Source organism: Natator depressus, chromosome 3, assembly GCF_965152275.1.
Source record: "Natator depressus isolate rNatDep1 chromosome 3, rNatDep2.hap1, whole genome shotgun sequence".
In the NCBI taxonomy this organism is placed as follows: domain Eukaryota; kingdom Metazoa; phylum Chordata; order Testudines; family Cheloniidae; genus Natator; species Natator depressus.
Genome location: NC_134236.1, coordinates 123,456,299 through 123,473,719, shown reverse-complemented (window position 1 = coordinate 123,473,719; position 17,421 = coordinate 123,456,299). Strand labels below are relative to the sequence as shown.

The following is a 17,421-nucleotide window of genomic DNA, read 5'->3' as shown; positions in this document are numbered from 1 at the left end:
GACATACTTCCATTTCCTAATTGCTACTTAGAGGACTCCATTCCCCGAATAGTAGGTAGCTTCTTTCTGCTCAGCAAGCCTGCACTGTACTAATTTGATTGTGGGATTCTGCTGAGCAGCAATTTTAGGAAGAAAGAAAGAACTGTTTTCCATTTGTTTGTGGGGTGGGTCACAATGAATTGTATTGTCCTATAATTGAAGATGGATGTAGTGCTATTTGACTGTCTGACTTGTGCTTTGGCTGCACTTTTCTTCAGAAGGAGCTGCTCAGATACTATAGTGATAAGAATATAGATAGGGAGATAGATTAAGGGAGTCCCTATAATCTTTCCAATGGAAATACCTCAGTCTATGGATCCCTACTTAAACTATGTAAATGTTACAGGTTTTCTAACCTTTGTAAAACACTTTGGATTGTGCTGCTTATCTAGTTAAGTTAGTTTTACTTTAGAAAATTTTGTAAGTAAAACTGTGTACGTTTTAATGAATCCTTCAAATGATTAACAATTTTTCTGAAGTTTACAGTAACTATGAGAAAGCAATATTAAATAAAACAGAGGATAAATAATTGATTTTAAAAGGGATAAGCCCAATTTTTCCTCCTTTACTTTTGAAGCACAGTAATAGATATATCTGGATTTTTAAAGTACATTAGCAGCACTGTAAGTTTCTTTTTAGGGGCTATTTCCCAGTACTGCTACTTGTTAAAATTAGTAAAGAACAAAAACAAAAAAAACCCCACAACAACACAACCAACCCTGAGTTCAATATGCAATAAACAATTCACTGAAAATTTTCAGTCATTACACTTTATTACCAGTGGCTGCAAGGTCATAATTTTCAAATTCTCCATTAATCTAGTATTCATTTATTTGTTCAAAGAGTTGTAAAGCTGAAATTTGTTCCTATATATATATATAGGGTTTTTTTGATTTTGTTTTGTTTGTTAACTCACAGCTTGGCTAGATAAAAGTAATGCAGTTTGTTCATTCCCTGCTAGAAATTGTTTTCCATTGTTCAACTCTTTTTTTTCTTTTTCCTTGAGCAATAGTTCCAACATCTGGGTGATAAAGACCTTGGAGTCATCTATGTTGACGTTTTGTTTTTGTCTGGCACTTTGGAGGCTCCTGTATCTCCTGTGTCAGTCTCAGATATCAGATATTGTAAAATTCACGTCACCTTCTTTGGTATTAATAGGCTTCGTACACAAGGGAATGCAGCTAACATCCCCCCACCCCAGAGTGGATCCTCTTGGAGATCTAGTTTTAATATATCAGACTAGATGTTTTTAATAAAGTTGATCAGGTTAGAGCCCTTTTTCCCAGATAGAATATTGAGAACCCAGACATTGAAGAATTGAATTGGATTCTCCAATATTCTATTTTCCTCTCAAAACATAACAAATTTGGTTAGTTTTGTTATTTTAAATTATTTTAATAATTGGCTTCTGATTGCTTTGAGCTTCACTTTCATCAGTTTAAACCTACTTTTCAAAGGCACTTACATGAGAATCCATATTAAAAAGCTTGTGCTGACAATTTCCATTTTGTTTTCCTTCCTGTTGTAATAACTGGGCCTACAAAAATTTGCCCTAATTGTGAGCTCAACTATAAAAAATAAGTACAATTTCACAATTTCACAATAACCTGTGTTGATGGAGAAAAGGTACAAAGGGAGGGGAAAAAGTCCTAACAAAAAGGCCTACTAGTATAACGCAATCTGTTAAAAATCATGCCTTGTAATCAAAAGGAGTTAAGAACCAAAAATGAATTAACTAAAATTGGTATGTCAAATTTTAGGCCTAATTGGATGAATAAAACAACAAGTAAATGGACCATTCCTCCCATCACTCCCCTTTTGGGGTCTCAAAAAGAGATTTTCAGGGAAAAACATGGATGAAGGCAACTACAATATGGGCTAACTAAAAGACAAATGAAGGGGAAGAAGAGGCTTCACTATCATAGCTGTCACCCTCACCATCTCCTGGGATGCTGGACCTTCTTCATCCTGAACCTGAATGATGTGCTGACCAGATCAGACCAAAGAGAGAAAGGTAGACATCACCACCTCCACCAGATCCAGTTGAATCCCAACCATCTCCTTTTCTTTTCCTATTTTCTTTCCTATCCCTCTCTTTTCCTTCTGTCTAATAAAGTCTTGCTTAGCCAGCCAAGACTGTATATTTTGCAAACCTGCTGTAAGCCTGTGACCAGAAAGGTGGCTAAATGCAATTCCCTAAACAGCCCGATGTTGGCACAAGTTTGTCAGGTCTTGGAGTGGCTGATAAGACCATGTGCTGGGCCTGTGTTTTTCCAGCAGTGAGGTTGCAAGTGAAAGTCAACACAAGAGACAGAAGCTGCATTTTCTAACTTTGCTGTTTTCCTTCCCCTTTGTGTGTTTGTCTGTCTTTTTGTGTCTTTTAGGAAATGGGATTGGACTTTAACAGCAATAATAGCAGTTCCTGCTCACCTCAAGTAACTTCATCTCTTTCCCCCCAAAAGGACTGTTGCTATCATCTTTAACACTAGCTTTAAAAAAAAGAAGCAAACAAAACAAACAAACAAACCACCCCACTGTCAAACAAGAGTTTTCTCCTTCTAAAAGCTCTCTCCAGCTAAAAGAAAAGGGTACAAGGGGAATAGTTAAAATAAAAGCCTTATTTAGTACTTTACATTAAACACATATTCCAACTGCTTTTCCTTCTTTTCTGTATCTTTAATCAAAAGTTAAGATTTATAATGGCGTGTTTGCCATCATACTAAGCAGGCTAAGGTCTCTGTATACCAAACACTGAATCTTGTTTAAAACTGTTTAATATTGGAGAGTGGACTAGGTCATGTTAACACTTTTGACGCTTTGGGCCTATGTATTCCATCTAAATTAATACGGTTCTCAAGACCAAAGACTGAAGCCTGTCTTGTTTTGCATTCCTCACCTCCCACATACTGGTAGAAGCAGCATTTGTTTTAGCAGATTCTTTGTCTTAAGTAGAATTCTCCTCTATTAGAGTGGGACAAAATGATGTAGATCAGTTCTCCTGCAGGGTAACGAGCCCACAGGGCAAAGAAACTTCTATTGTTGTGGCATACTTAATTTTGTTGATTTTAAACCCCAAGTACTTACTGTCTTAGATATTACAGTCTAACTTCCTTAAATAGTGGAAATTAATGAAAAAAGTAAAGTTTAAAGAGCAAATGATTCGTGACGTCTGAAAAATACATTTGCTCAGGCTTGCATCTCCTCCCCCGCTCATAGCACCTTTCAGCACAAAATACTCACACTAAGGAAGTATGCCAATTTTATAGATGAGTAAACTGAGGCACAGAAATGCTAAGGTCACACAGTGACTTATTGACCAAGCTGGGAACAGAATTGGAGCCCTGATCCAGCAAAACACTTAAGCATATGAGTAGTCCCCATTTAATTTCAGTTACATACATATCTAATTGCATTGATGGATCAAGGGCTACGAGTTCTGTCTCTCCGGGTATGTCTAGACTGCAGTTAGACGCTCTTGGCTGGCTTGTGACAGCCTCAGGCTCACAGGACTCGGGCTGCAGGGCTGTTTAACTACAATGTAGACATTTAGGCTTAGGCTGCAGCCCTAGCTCTAGGGCCAGTGGTAAGCTGGAGCTGGTTCGCACCGGTTCACTAGAACCGGTTGTTAAATTTAAAAAGGGCTTCTAAATTTAACAAGTGGCCAAAAATGGCACCTTAGGTGCCGACTCCGTGGGTGTCTCATCTCACCTCCTCACCAGCTCACCTCCGCTCCACCTCCGCCTCCTCCCCTGAACGTGCTGCCCCGCTCTGCTTCTCCGACCCCCCCTCTCGGTTTCCCGCAAATCAGCTGTTTGCGCGGGAAGCCGGGGAGGGCTGAGAAGCAGGCGGCGGCTTCACGCTCAGGCCCAGGGAGGCGGAGCAGAGGTGAGCTGGGGCAGGGGGGTGCGAGGAGGGCCGCCTGCACCACAGCAGGTAACCCAGGCCGGGGGGGTGGGGCGCAAGGGAACCACTCCCCGCCCCAGCTCACATCTGCCTCCCTGGGCCTGAGCGCGAAGCCGCCACTTGCTTCTCAGCCCTCCCAGGCTTCCCGTGCGAACAGCTGATTCGTGGGAAGCTGGGGGGGGGGGGGCAGAAGCAGAGCGGGGCAGCGTGTTCAGGGGAGGAGGTGGAGCGGAGGGGAGCTGGGACCAGGCATGGGGAGCTGCCGGTGGGTGCTCTGCACCCACCAAATTTTCCCCATGGGCGCTCCAGCCCTGGAGCACCCACGGAGTCAGCACCTAAGGTGCCACTTTTGATGTGATCAGTGGGGGGAGCAGCTGCTCCCCCTGCTCCCCCCATAACTACGCTCCCCCACCCCTAGGAGCCAGAGGGACCTGCTGGATACTTCCTGGGAGCCACCCCAGGTAAGCACCACCGGGACTCCCCACCTCGTCCCCTGGCAGGTCCCTCTGGCTCTTAGGGGCGGGGTGGGCACCCACTACGGTGGCCCACTAGACCCTCCTGCCCAGTTCTGGGGGCGGTCAGGGGACAGGGGAGGGGAGTGGATGGGGCAGGGGTCCGGGGGGGGCATCAAGGAACACGGGGGGTTGGATGGGGCAGGAGTCCCCGGGGAGCGGGCCACAACCCCCTCGTGGGGTGAGGAGGGAACCGGTTGTTAAGAGTTGGCAGCTCATCACTGTCTAGGGCCCTCCCACCTTACAGGGTCCTGGAGTCTAAGCTCCAACAGCTCACAGCCCAAGCCCTGTGAGTACAAGTCAGCTGGCATGGGCCAGTCATGGTTTTTAGTTGCAATATAGATGACATCCTCAGCCTCTACCACCAAGACAATGTCTTGAATGGATTTTAATAAAGCAGTTAATCCTTCCCTATTTATTACCTGGACAATGCTTCCAATAGCATTCGTTAACTTTTCAGAAAGAAAACAAGTGTGCTTTATAGAATCCAGAGAAGGCAAGATGTAGGAAGGAGTGTCAAACCCTCCTCTTCCAAAGCTGGGAAAATGTTCATGTACACAAATATTTTAATACAGATAGCAAAATATTGTACAAAGCTAACTTTCCATAAGTTTAAAAAATTATTAAGCTTCCTTTGTTCTCCCTCCCTTTTCATCTGATTTCTTACTTTCCCCTCTAACTTGCTGAATTTTTTCCCCAGTCTTTTTCCATGTTTTCCCTGAGGCTAATTTTTCTTTCCATTCTCTTTTTCCTGATTTGGCCTCCTCCTCTCCCCATTTTGTCCCTATTTTCATGCAATTACCTCTCCCCTCTATTTTTACCACAAAAAGTCCTACCACACGAACTCTATTTCTAACCCCAGCCCTCCTAAGTATTAAAGGCTTATTGGATGATAGAATTAATTTGCAGATTTCACCCTCTAAATGTGGGTGAGATGACAGTCAGTTTTGGATGAAGCTTTTCCTATGGAACAGGTCAGGTAATTTTGTAGTGGTTAGAGGATGGAAGTAAATTTAAGATTGGAGGTAATAAGAAAAAAAACCGCTACAATATCTGGAAATGCTGAAGTAACATTTTCTGAGCTGCAGAATCCAATCTAAGCCTGGTAATTGCCAACATACATTTTGTTTTTTCAGCTATTGGATGTAAATGCGTCAATATTTCAGAATCAGGAAACAAACAAAAATCAAAGACTTTTGCTTTCTTTGAATGCAAGCCATGTCTTCAAAAAAGAGGAAGTTTGTTCAGAATTAGTTTTCAATCTCTGATTTTAATAGAGTCAGGATTTTTTTCTTTAGGCCTATAGTTAAACAGAAATTAGTCAATTTACTAAAGGTATACTTTATTGGAGGGTAAAAACGTCCAGTTAAGGAAGGTAGATCTATGAGCACATTGCATGAATATGGTTTAAGCTTTCTGCAAAAGAGGGAGGTGTAAGATATCACCAAGCTACTCAATAATGTGAAGATATCCAAGGGAAAATAGTACTACAGTGCAAATCCACTTTTAATAGTGGCTAACAGTAATAACTACAGCCTCACGTGCTTTATGGAACAGTGACCCTGATTTAATACTAAATTTAAAAACTATATTATTGCCCATGAAATGAACCAACATTTTACAAATCAATACAATGGGGAGTCAGAGGAAACAATCACATTAATTCAGAGATCTATGAGGACATTAGAAAGGACGCTGTAGGTCAGACTATGGAGGACTGTTCAGCTCTTTTCTCACATATTTCTCTATATCTAAAACCTATAAAAAGCTATTTTTCCTTAGTGAAATTGAGTTTCACCAAAGCTTAAGATATCTTTGATCTAGCCTGTCACAGCAGAAATGTTTGAGCATGGTAACACAGCCTCTCAGACTGAAATTCCACGGCTGTTTGAGATGGAACTGGTTCACTTCTGACTCAATCAGCAATTTACTCTTGTAAATGAAATTGTGTTGTAGCAGTATTTCCATCTAAGTTACATTTTTAAAGCGCAATATGAATTCTGTTGTACAATAAAATATCTAATACAAAGACAGCTTCTCAGGCATCTACGGAACACCTAAAGTGAACTATACATGGGCGCAGTTACTGCTTCTTAAAGTAACAGTCATTGTGCATTACATTTTTGTATATTATTATTCAAATGTTATTTATAATTTATTCTGACAAATCTAAGATTTAAATCAACAATTTTGAAACAGAATAGCTATCAAAAAAGGAATTTTACATACTCCTTTAATGATTAGATAGAAATCTAAAACACTAGCTTTCCATTGCTAAGTAAATACTATAATAGTCATCCAGTTTTGTTCTATTCTTGGCAGCCCATGGCCACTAGGGGCCATGATCCACCTGATTGTAAATTAGTGCAGCCTCAGGGCTACTGTAACTGAAAATAAGGAAACACAAATATTGCTTAAAGGCAGGTTTGTCCCCCATCTCTGTGCCAAACATTGGAACAAAGTAATCGAGAAACAGGGTCTTTGCAGTACTATTTTAATTATTGCCTGAATACATAAATGGATACAAATTGGGAACTCATGTTGGATTCAAAGCTCTCATGGTAAATTTTTGTTTTGGTCAGATGGTCTTTCTAGGGCACAGTCCAGAGATGCGAGAGATCTGGATTGTATTCCTATCTCTGCCACACTTTGTGACCTGAGGCAAGTTTAATCATCTTCTATCTTGCTTTCCCGATCGGTAATATGAGGATAGAAATATTCTCCTGCCTCACAAGTGTGAAGATATTTCACTGTGTGTTATGCATTAGAACTTGCACAGTAATTCTGCAAGATACTTTTTTGTGAAATTATTCTAGAGATTCAGGGGACTTGAATTTGGAATGAAGAATGAGTTTTTCCGATCAGATGAAGGGAGAATTATTCCAGTGTGACTTTGTGAAATGTATACTTTATCATGGAACATAGAGATGGAAAAGACTCATTTGCAGTGCTTGAGTCCTGCTGGAATACTCTGGGATACTGTTCCACCACTTTTCTGGTGAGTGGAAACGGCGCATTACGGCAGTTCCAGTACTTGTGTTCCAGCACTTCTTGAGTGAAGCACTCACCCATCTCTCATTTGGTCAACTTGTCCATCTCGTGGCCAACTCAGGAAAATTTCCTGCAGCATATTCTCAAATGCTTGATCCATTTCCAGTCTAGATGATTAATGCAATGGGGCTTTCTCCACTTCCCTTGGAAGATAATGAAGGGTCTACAGCCTTTGCTCTTAGGAAATTTTTCGTGCTATTCTTTTAGTTGGATGATATCACTTATCGGTGTATCTATTTTGAACACCTTTAAATAATTTGTTTTACCTTGTTTTTATACCCATCTAACTGTACTGGTAGACTGTGTCATCCTACTTAGTCACTGCAAGATGACATATATTTTAATCTTTCCAGATAAGTCATTCATTCTTGTTCTGAATTTTTTCCATGTTGTTGAATTATTGTTATAAAGTGTTGTAAAAATATTTTTACAAGGAGTTTGGACAGACAGTCTTTCAAAGGTGTGAAATGATGAAAGGCAATTATATTTGGACCTAACCTGCATTCGTCCATATTATTTTAATCCTGTTCATGCATTAGAGTAATGAATTGATTCAATTTTTTGCTATCACTATCTTGCTTCTCTTCAGACATTGCCTTGCTATCCTATTGGAGAGAAATTGTTATGAAGGAAGTGATTTTCATATGTTGATTAACTAGTATTTGTCAGCTTGAGGTTGTAATAGTCAAAATTATGAACTGTGTTAAGCAAGAACATGTAGGGCAGGAGAAGGATAAATTGCTCTTTAAAAGCATTACAAATATGATACAGTATTGCTATGCCACATTTTAAATGTCTTTTAGAAAGCAGCCCCTCACTGGTATTCTTTGATGCACATGGGGAAGGGAAATTTTTTTTTATAAAAGTCTCTATTTATAGACTTATTTGACTCTCTCCCACTCCCAAAAATACGCTCTTGCCTAACAATCTTCTTTCCATTTGTTTTACTCTTTCCCCCACCCAGTGGCAATATGGCAGTGATCTAGGAGACAGCTGATTAGTCAGATATAACTCACTGATGAGGACACTTGAGAGACTGCAGTGAGTTCAAAAGACAACTGAGTTTATCGTGGAGGTAGCAGCATCCCACAAATCAATAGCTGTAACTACAGTACATACCCATAGCCAGGGCCGGCTCTAGGTTTTTTGCCGCCCCAAGTAAAAAATTTGCCACCCCAAGCTCCGAGAGCGCAACTGCCTAAGCAAAAAAAAAGGCCGGAATGACACCCCTGGAATTGTGCCACCCCAAGCACGTGCTTGCTTTGCTGGTGCCTAGAGCCGGTCCTGCTCATAGCAAATTTAAAGTCTATTATAGGTACCTACTCTATTTGCCGGAGAGGACAATGCCCTTTTTGACATTAATGTTGGTATTAATGAAGGAGAAAGCTTTTCTTAGTAAAAGATATATGGACTTCACAAATTTTAAAACTGATAAAAGGTATAAAAATGAATGAAAGGAATGACTGTACACTGAAATAAAACTGAAAACAGAAAATGAGTGTGTTCTTGAATGCTTGACTCAACAAAATTATGACACTGTTTAAAAGGCTCTCTCTCAGTCCCACATATATATTTATATGTTGATATCTCTCTACAAGGCTGAAAATTGTGTAGTAGATTAAGCTACTGCGTAGTCACTTTAAAAGTACAGTGGGTCCACAGTCCCCTTAGGATTCTGTTAAGTCCTGACTATAGAGCTTGCAGCCATCGTGTTAAGAGAGTCCTTCCTGCAGATGCTTTCACGGTTTCAAGAAGCTTTATGTTTTATTACTAAAAACATACTTGAATGTTTCCTATATTCAAACATATCTTGATAACCGACAATACAATTTTAAATACTTAATAAAAATGAAAAAAAAAGACACAACTCCTCACTTAATAGCTTCTCTCCTCAAATAGAGGAACTAAAACGATGATTGGAAGGTTTTCATAATTCCTTCAGGAGCCTGAACCACCTTGCACTTAGTTCCTACAGTACTGTGTCACTTTTAAAACAATTTCTCCTTTTGACATTTTGAAATTATATCCCCTCAAACAAAATCTATGAGTACATTAAAGTACAGCCAGAGACATTGTTTAATTAATCTTTTTTAAAAAAGGAGAATATCAAGGTAAATAAAAGACCAATCCTGGTCCTTAAAATACATATATTTTGATATTAGGTCCCAACTAAACGGCAGCTTCTTTTTCTTGTTCCCAGAGTTCTGCTTGACTTAGTTCATCCTGCAGTATTCCAGAAGTGAATCTACTCTCTGTTCACCCAGAGGATCCCACCCCTCTTTCCCTCCTGATGCTGAGTGAATCTTCCCCACAAAATAAGCCAGATAACAATTTCATGTTACAGCCTTTCTGACTGAACAATCAAGGTATCACTCTGAGACTGGAGAAAAAAGAGAAGCTTCCACTTTCACTCTAAGTCCCCGTCTACATGAAGAGATTCTGATCTTCCCCATGTAATATACATTTGCTTAACTAAGGGTTAACTAGTTATTGCTCAACAGTTCCATGTGGGAGAACTCTGGTTGAGGTCCTGATCCCATCCTCCTGTGGAGGCAGTGGAGACAACAGCTGAGTGGGGAGGGCTGTTTTATTGTTTATTGGCAGTAATGACTTTGATCAATTAAGGAAAGGCGCTGATGGAATTTCAAGGGAATCCAATGAAATATTTATTGGCTGCACGGTTGAATACAATAAGAATCTTTGCAGAAGTCAAAATGCATGCTAGAAGGTGAAGGATGATGCAGAAGAATGGTCTGCTCAACTACTGGGCTGAAGAAACAGGAAAGGGCAAAATTAAGAAACATATACTTAGATGTGGTGTTTACAGCGAAATGAGTTTCAACAGCATTCTACCTGAAGCGATACAACTTTCTGACTGTCATACTGCATTTCAATAAGAGCTGTTTTTGAAACTGTAAACACTTCCAAACGGAATGTTTTTTAAAACAACAAAAATTTTAAATGAGGCATCCTTGAGTCAAACAGAAGCTCAAATTTAGACATGTTGACGAGGAATGTGATGGGAACGGAGGGGACGAGGAAGAATGGTGTGTATAAGTAGAAGGGGAGGTCTAGTTAATACAACTGTAAAATAAAAAAATTCCCAACCTTTTTCTGCTATTTTCTCATGTCTTTTGAGATGAGCTATTTTATAAAATAGATGGATATATTTAATAAATATAATAAAATCAAATAAAAGCTTCATTTCACTTTTCTAAATACCAAGAGCCACACTGTAATAAGAAAAATACATGCCAGACAGCACATTTCTCTGGGATAGCTGCACATATTAGGTGATTGAAAGCCTTCTGGCCCCATACCTCACCATTTACTCAGGTTTCCAGTAATCTCCTGGAAATGCACAACCTGTCATTATTTTATTGCTTAATTAGCTACTTGTCAAAAAGTAACACTATATACATTCATTTCTGGGTTTTTTCCACATACTCACTTACTTTTTATTGGGATAATGAGCTGAGGAATGACAGGGAGAATCTTGTTTCCCCCATGTTCCAGCATGTCGTGGATTCCTTGCCGAGCAAAAAACTCATAGGGAAATGTCATTTCACAAAGCCCATCAAAAAACAGAGGCAGATAGTGATGATAGTCCAGTTTCTCAATCTCCACCTGAGAAGGCACACAGAAGAAACAAACTGAATGAGGGTGACTGATATACTTTATGTAGGGTGACCAGATGTCCTGATTTTATAGGGACAGTCTCGATATTCAGGGCTTTGTCTTATATAGGCACCGATTACCTTCCTCCCCCATCCCTATTTTTCACACTCTCTATCTGGTCACCTTAACCTCATGCCACATTCGCAAAGAGTTTTAATATGCAATAATAAAGTCAATGTGTCACAGTAGGATATCACCATCTCTCAAGTATGGCGTTTGGCATGATGGCTGAAATTCTTAACTCCTTAACCACTAGATCTAAAGTGAAGAGCTAAGAAGAACCTGCTCCTGGACTTCTTTTTGGTACTGTTGCCAATAAAAACAAACAAACAATCTTTTGTCAGTCTTTTCCAGACTCTCATAAAATGCATGTGTCTAAAACCAGTATGTGAGTACTCTAGTAAAGTTAGGACCATATTCCATTATCTTTGCTCATGGTAAATAGGAGCTTACAGTATGCATAGTTCCACTGATTCCAGTGGCACTACTTATAGAAAAAAGTACTACTTATTTTGAGCAACAGTGGCAAAATCTGGCCTTAATATATTAACTTGAGATGCAAAATGGATCAAATAAAATCTGTCTGACCAACAAAAAAATCATAACTTTATAGGAATGCAATATACGTATGGTTTACAGTTCCCTAGAATAAAGTCCTCATTTTTAATTTAGTAAATGATTAAGAGCAATAACACAGGTTAAGAGAAAATTATTGAGGAATCCTACCCATTTCTGTTGTCCTTCTGTGTCTAAAGTTTGAGAGTATCCTGATGGAGCAATAACCTTACCACCGGTGGTCTTTTTAGAAGGAGGTGGTGTCCTCTAAAATAATCAGACTTTTCTGCCTTTTATTTCTGTCACCCCCTCAGAGGCCTGGTATTGCAGACTTTCTCTAGCCAAAGGGGACCAGGCTAGAGGCTACTTCCCCAGATCTGTTAATGCCATTCTGAGCATAGATAAGAAAGCTGCTTCATCACTGATGCACTTGCTCTCCCCAGAGATGGAGTGTGTTGCCTTCAAAGTGGTCCTTGGTCCTACTGGCTCATGAAACAACAGACTGAGCTTGGGGCTATGTGTTATTTTTACATATTAAATGGTTGTCATTTCTCTGCTAACAGCTTCCAAAACTGATATCAGGAATGGAATTTCTATTTTGACAGAGTTTTTAAACAGGATATTTATCTACAGTTGTTTGCAGCGTTGTTGTAGCCGTGTTGGTCCCAGGATATGAGAGATACAAGGTAGGCGAGGTAGTATCTTTTATTGGACCAACCTGAGCTACACAGAGGGTAAAATCTGAGCTACACAGAGCTCAGACACAGATTCCCTTCTCCAGACCTGAAGAAGAGTGTCTGATTTCTGTGTACCATGAAAGGTTGTACTTTCCACCATCAGAAGTTGGTCCAATAAAAGGACAACCTACCTTGTCTCTGTCTAGAGGACATACATCATAATCAACTCTGAATATCTCTACTACAGCAGAAACAGAAAACATTTAAATTAAAAAATGATGGACACTGGCTTTGTTTCTTAAGGACATCCATACTGCTACTAAACAGTGCTTGTGAGCTGGCAAAAATAACTTGCTCACCCAGTCCCTGACAACAGAAACCAATAGGAACAGTAAATACAGGCTCCAGGTGCGAGATCCAACTCAGCAACCAAACTAGCCACTACAGAAGGAACTATTGGGATATATGGTAAGAAATGGTGGTGTGAGCAGAAAGCCTTCAAGGTTCAGAGATGGTAGGTATTGGGAAATGACCAACAAGAGGCAGAACAATCCTGTCATCTGTCTAGGGGGCAAGGAATATCCACCTTTACTTTCTTACTAGACATCTTTAATTTTGTGTTTTCTGAAGTGGATGTATTAGTTGGTCATTTTGAATACTGGTTGTTATATTTTCATTGCATTATATTTTAAAAAAAATGTACAATAGCTACTTGAGCCAATGGTACTGGCCGCTGCCATAAATAAAACATTGTGTGACCCTGATCCAAGTCATATAATTAGCCTCTCGGAAGCACTCCAGTTCGTGTTACCTCTACACACTACAGTTACATCAGAAGTATATTTCAGCCTTGAGCAGAATATGATTTCTGGGTTTAATAAAATACAGCATATGACTTTTGATAAGGATTACAAAACTTCTTCAAAATCACGAACAACAGGATATATAGATATATCTCTATCTATGAAGGAGAGATTAGTTGACTGAGATCTTCACTCCTAGTTGGCTCTCAACCTCTCAGTGGCTTAGCTTAGTACCACTTCAGCTGACCAAGTGTACAGCCAATATTTCTTGATTTTGCAGACTTGAATGTCCTCCTACAATATGGAAGCCAGAAATATTTTTGCATTAAACTCTGTGGTGTGGAACCTTTTGCTTTGGTGTTTATTGTTTAGCTCTGAAAAGTGGCTATTATACTTATGTACTGAGAAAAATGCAAATTTTTTTGTTTATGCTCACAAAATCCTTTTTCTTTTTGCTTCCACCCACAAAAATATTCTGAGTTAAAGCTGCAATTCTTGGCTGAACATGCTCAAAAACTGCCAAGACATTGTTGCAATTTTGGGTTTTATGAAGAGTCCTCAATAGTTGTTATAAACTTTTTATATACTGGTGGCAGTGTATAAATTGTAAGATCTGGTGGCACTGTATAAATTGTAAGATCTGGATAGAAATAGATTCCAGTGGCAACCTTACCTCTGAATATTCTAAGTTTAGGTCAGGCCTTTAATGGTATTTTAATATATTCCAATAAAGAGTGATCACAGTTTATAAACATCTGTACTAAACACCTGCAAATGTTTCATGGAAGATAGATGATGCTTGGACTATTTTACAAATTTAAGCTTTAAAGGAAAAATTCCAAATGAGACAAAAACAATGTAACTAGTTAAAAAAACAGCTCCTTGGCTCTTCTATCCATTAAATAAGGAAAGCAAGGCAGTTGGACAGAACTCAAGGGACAGAGATTTGATAATGAAAACCTGAATTGATAAATAAATCATGGGACTTCTTCAATCCATCATACTTAAATCTTATACACTACAAAGCAACCCTGGCATTTAGAAGCTACTGTTTCAGATACACAAACAAGTAGGGCTTACATTCCCATATAGTTTCATAAAAATCAATCTCAACTGATTACTTAATGTAATATGTTTTTAGATAACATTGCCCACAAGTTGGATCTGATTTCCTGGAGACATCATATTCAATGGTGTAGTAATTTTAATTGCAAGAGGATGTGCTATATTTTATGTGCACTTCAATGAATGTCTTCATCCAAGCATTGCAAGCACTGGGACGCTGGTCTGAAATGGAATAACACCTTTTAAACTCTATTGTTTATTCAGCAATTGCCAGAGTAGACAAAGTTCTAAACTCTACAAAAAACCCGACAACATTTAACAACCAGACTATGCAACGCATGATAAAAATGAACAAGCTTCAACAGAGAAATCTAAAACTCCCTAAACTATCTACAAGTGCTCAGGGAGATGGCATGTATTCCACAAGTGTACAGGTTGGCCAAAAATAGAGATAATGAGGAAGTGGGTTTATCATATCCCTGGTTTTGGTCATTTGATCAGATGGATGTGTGTGCACATTGCTATTAGTTAAGCACTCTGAAAAGGGTCTGTCAGGGAGCCTATAGTGCGGATCTGTGGAATCATACACTGTAGCTGCCTGTGATCATACCTGTATGCCAGTGCCAACTATATCATCCAGCCTATTACATCATTTATACCATAGTTATCAATTTTTCTTTATATTCGTTTTGGTAAAATATAGGCAAGAAAAGTGTAATGATGCTCTTTTCTGCTATTGCCTCCCCCCCGCCCCTTTTTTATTGTACTTTTCCCTCCAGCTCCCTCTAGGATTCCCCTAAATAGTAGTGATAGTGCTTGTGTGTGTGTGAGAGAGATACATGGGCAAACAGGAGATGAGGATAATGGTCAATAAAGATTTACAAGGAACATACTTTATGATAGATGGAGGATCTGAAAGATTTAGCACCTCTCATCTGTCAGCTCAGAGCTTGGAGGGAGATTCTGTAAGGCCTTGCCATTTATCCAGTTACAAAACCTAAAAGTAATCTCTTACACTATATATAAAACAAACCACAATCTAGGATGTTATCTGAGTTTATTAAAAATCTGCCCCTTTTAATTAAAAAAAAATGCTGATTTTCACCAAACAGTTAAAAGGAAGACCAACAAAATAATTAAGGGATTATGAATCTCTGCCGCTGGTACAGCTTTATTAATAATGCCATTTTAAAAAGTATGTGGGGCTTCCAGAACTTTGGGGTCACTGACCTGAAAATCCTTCTTTATGTTCATGCTCCCAATGCAGAATCCCCAAATTTTGCATATCAAAAAAGTGCTCTTTATTACTCTGAAATATCCTCTGTTGTAATCTGCTCCTTCTGCCCAATTTTTAGTCTTGTGCAAAGCAAGGTTCACTATACTGAGAAGGACAGAGTATGTCAAGAGCTCTCCAATCTTTTGCTCATTTCATTTTTTTTTCATCTTTTGTTTTTAACATAGTTGAGGCAGTGCAGATACATGAAGATACAAAACATCTGATCCAGATATAGCTTAGATAATAGGAACAGGCAGAATGCTAAAGCATCTGGTAGATCTATTACAGTTTGCCAACTACTCAAAGTACTTATGGGTAATTTAGAACATCTTTGCTTGAAATAGTTAACCTTTCCATCCTTTATTAGATAAAGAAGGAAAATACCGGTTCATTCTGGGGTCCCACCTGGATCTGGGGTACCACTGAGCCCTCTGACCCACCATCCTGGACTCCCTCTCACACAATGGTGCTGTGACAAGTTGCAAAGCCCTCCAAGCTTGCACTTTGATCAGCATTCACATAGGTAGGGACACACCCAGCTGCAGTTACATGCAAGCTCTCTAACCACCAGCCTCCCAGCATAGGACCTCAGAGTAGTACCGTCCTGCCCGGGTCAAATCTGGACAGTTTATGGGTTTAATATCCGGTCCACCTCTCCCTCAATGTGAAGAGGACCATGCACACTTGTGGTAACCAAGCTGAGATTTTCCCTTGACACCTTAATCAAACACACACTGGTTTGGATTAAAACAAAATAAGTTTAACTACAGAAGGATAGGTTGTAAGTGATTATAAGTGATAGCAAACTGCTCAAAGCAGATTACTTAGTAAATAAACAAAACCGCAAACTGAGCTTAACATACTAGATAGGTAGGGTATGAATTAGCAAATTCTCAGCCTGAGTGATAAGCAGGCTGGCAGATTAGTGTAGACATAGCCTTAATGTGGCATACATTAATTTTCCCCTTTACTCCAGGATTAAATCTTACTCCTTACCAATTATAGTATTTGTTTATTGTTGGTGGTTTTAATTGAAATGTGAATTTTGGTGCTTGTGAATGGTGCCTGGAATTTTCAAAAAGTCAAAGATGGGGACATTTTTTAAACACAGTAACTTTCAAGCTCCTTTTCTGATTTTTTCCCAAACTTCCCAGAAAAATTCTGGCTGTGGAAAAGATGGAGCATGTGAATTTTCAGGGGCATTAGTTTCTTAATGGGAGTAGATTTGAAATTTGGGCTTATAACGGGAAGCTAGCTTTAACCTCACCTAATGAATGGCTACAGCTGACCCACAGTATCTTTTCACTGTAGGGCAAGTGCAATTTCAGATGTAGTATCTTTGCATGTCATTTTTATTCTTCACATCTCTACTCTGACTGCTATACTCCATAGCTTTAGTCCTCTCCAGTTTCCCAGCCAGAAATATTCTCCTACATTTCAATCTCCACTCATCTTTTAACACTTAATGTATAGCCTCAGTGCATAAATCCACTCACTACTGAGTTTTATTTTGAATTATCTCTAGTATCTTATTTAATGTATTGTCAAAAAAAAAAAAGGAAGTAGACACACCGATAGCTTATATCTTATAATAAAATATCTACTGTAAAGCACAACAGAAGACATAAGGCTATGGGCACTAAAGGAAACAACAAGGGAAAGAGGGAAAGATTATTTAGGCACTCCAATGGTAATCCTTACAACAGAAGCCAAGATGAATTTAGAATCTTTTCAACACACTGCAGAGGTATTAATGTTCTGAAAAGTAGAACAAAAGCAAATAGCTGCCTTTCATAATTAAATTAAATGAAGCAACATAACTTTGTCCATCATGTGTTACTGTCCTGGAAGAAGTAGCTCTG

General features: G+C 39.1%; 1 protein-coding gene across 7 annotated transcripts in view; it reads right to left on the bottom strand.

Annotated features, from left to right (window-relative positions):
• Window positions 1-17,421, bottom strand: part of PACRG (parkin coregulated) — a 473,776-nt gene that overhangs the window by 159,153 nt on the left and 297,202 nt on the right. For all 7 annotated transcript variants that reach the window (XR_012638860.1, XM_074948742.1, XM_074948740.1 and 4 more), the window contains exon 4: window positions 10,961-11,132. Coding sequence is in view for 6 of the 7 variants with exons in the window: in XM_074948742.1 (XP_074804843.1) it covers window positions 10,961-11,132 (172 nt within the window). In the remaining variant the exon portion in view is untranslated. The remainder of the gene's footprint in view (window positions 1-10,960; window positions 11,133-17,421) is intronic.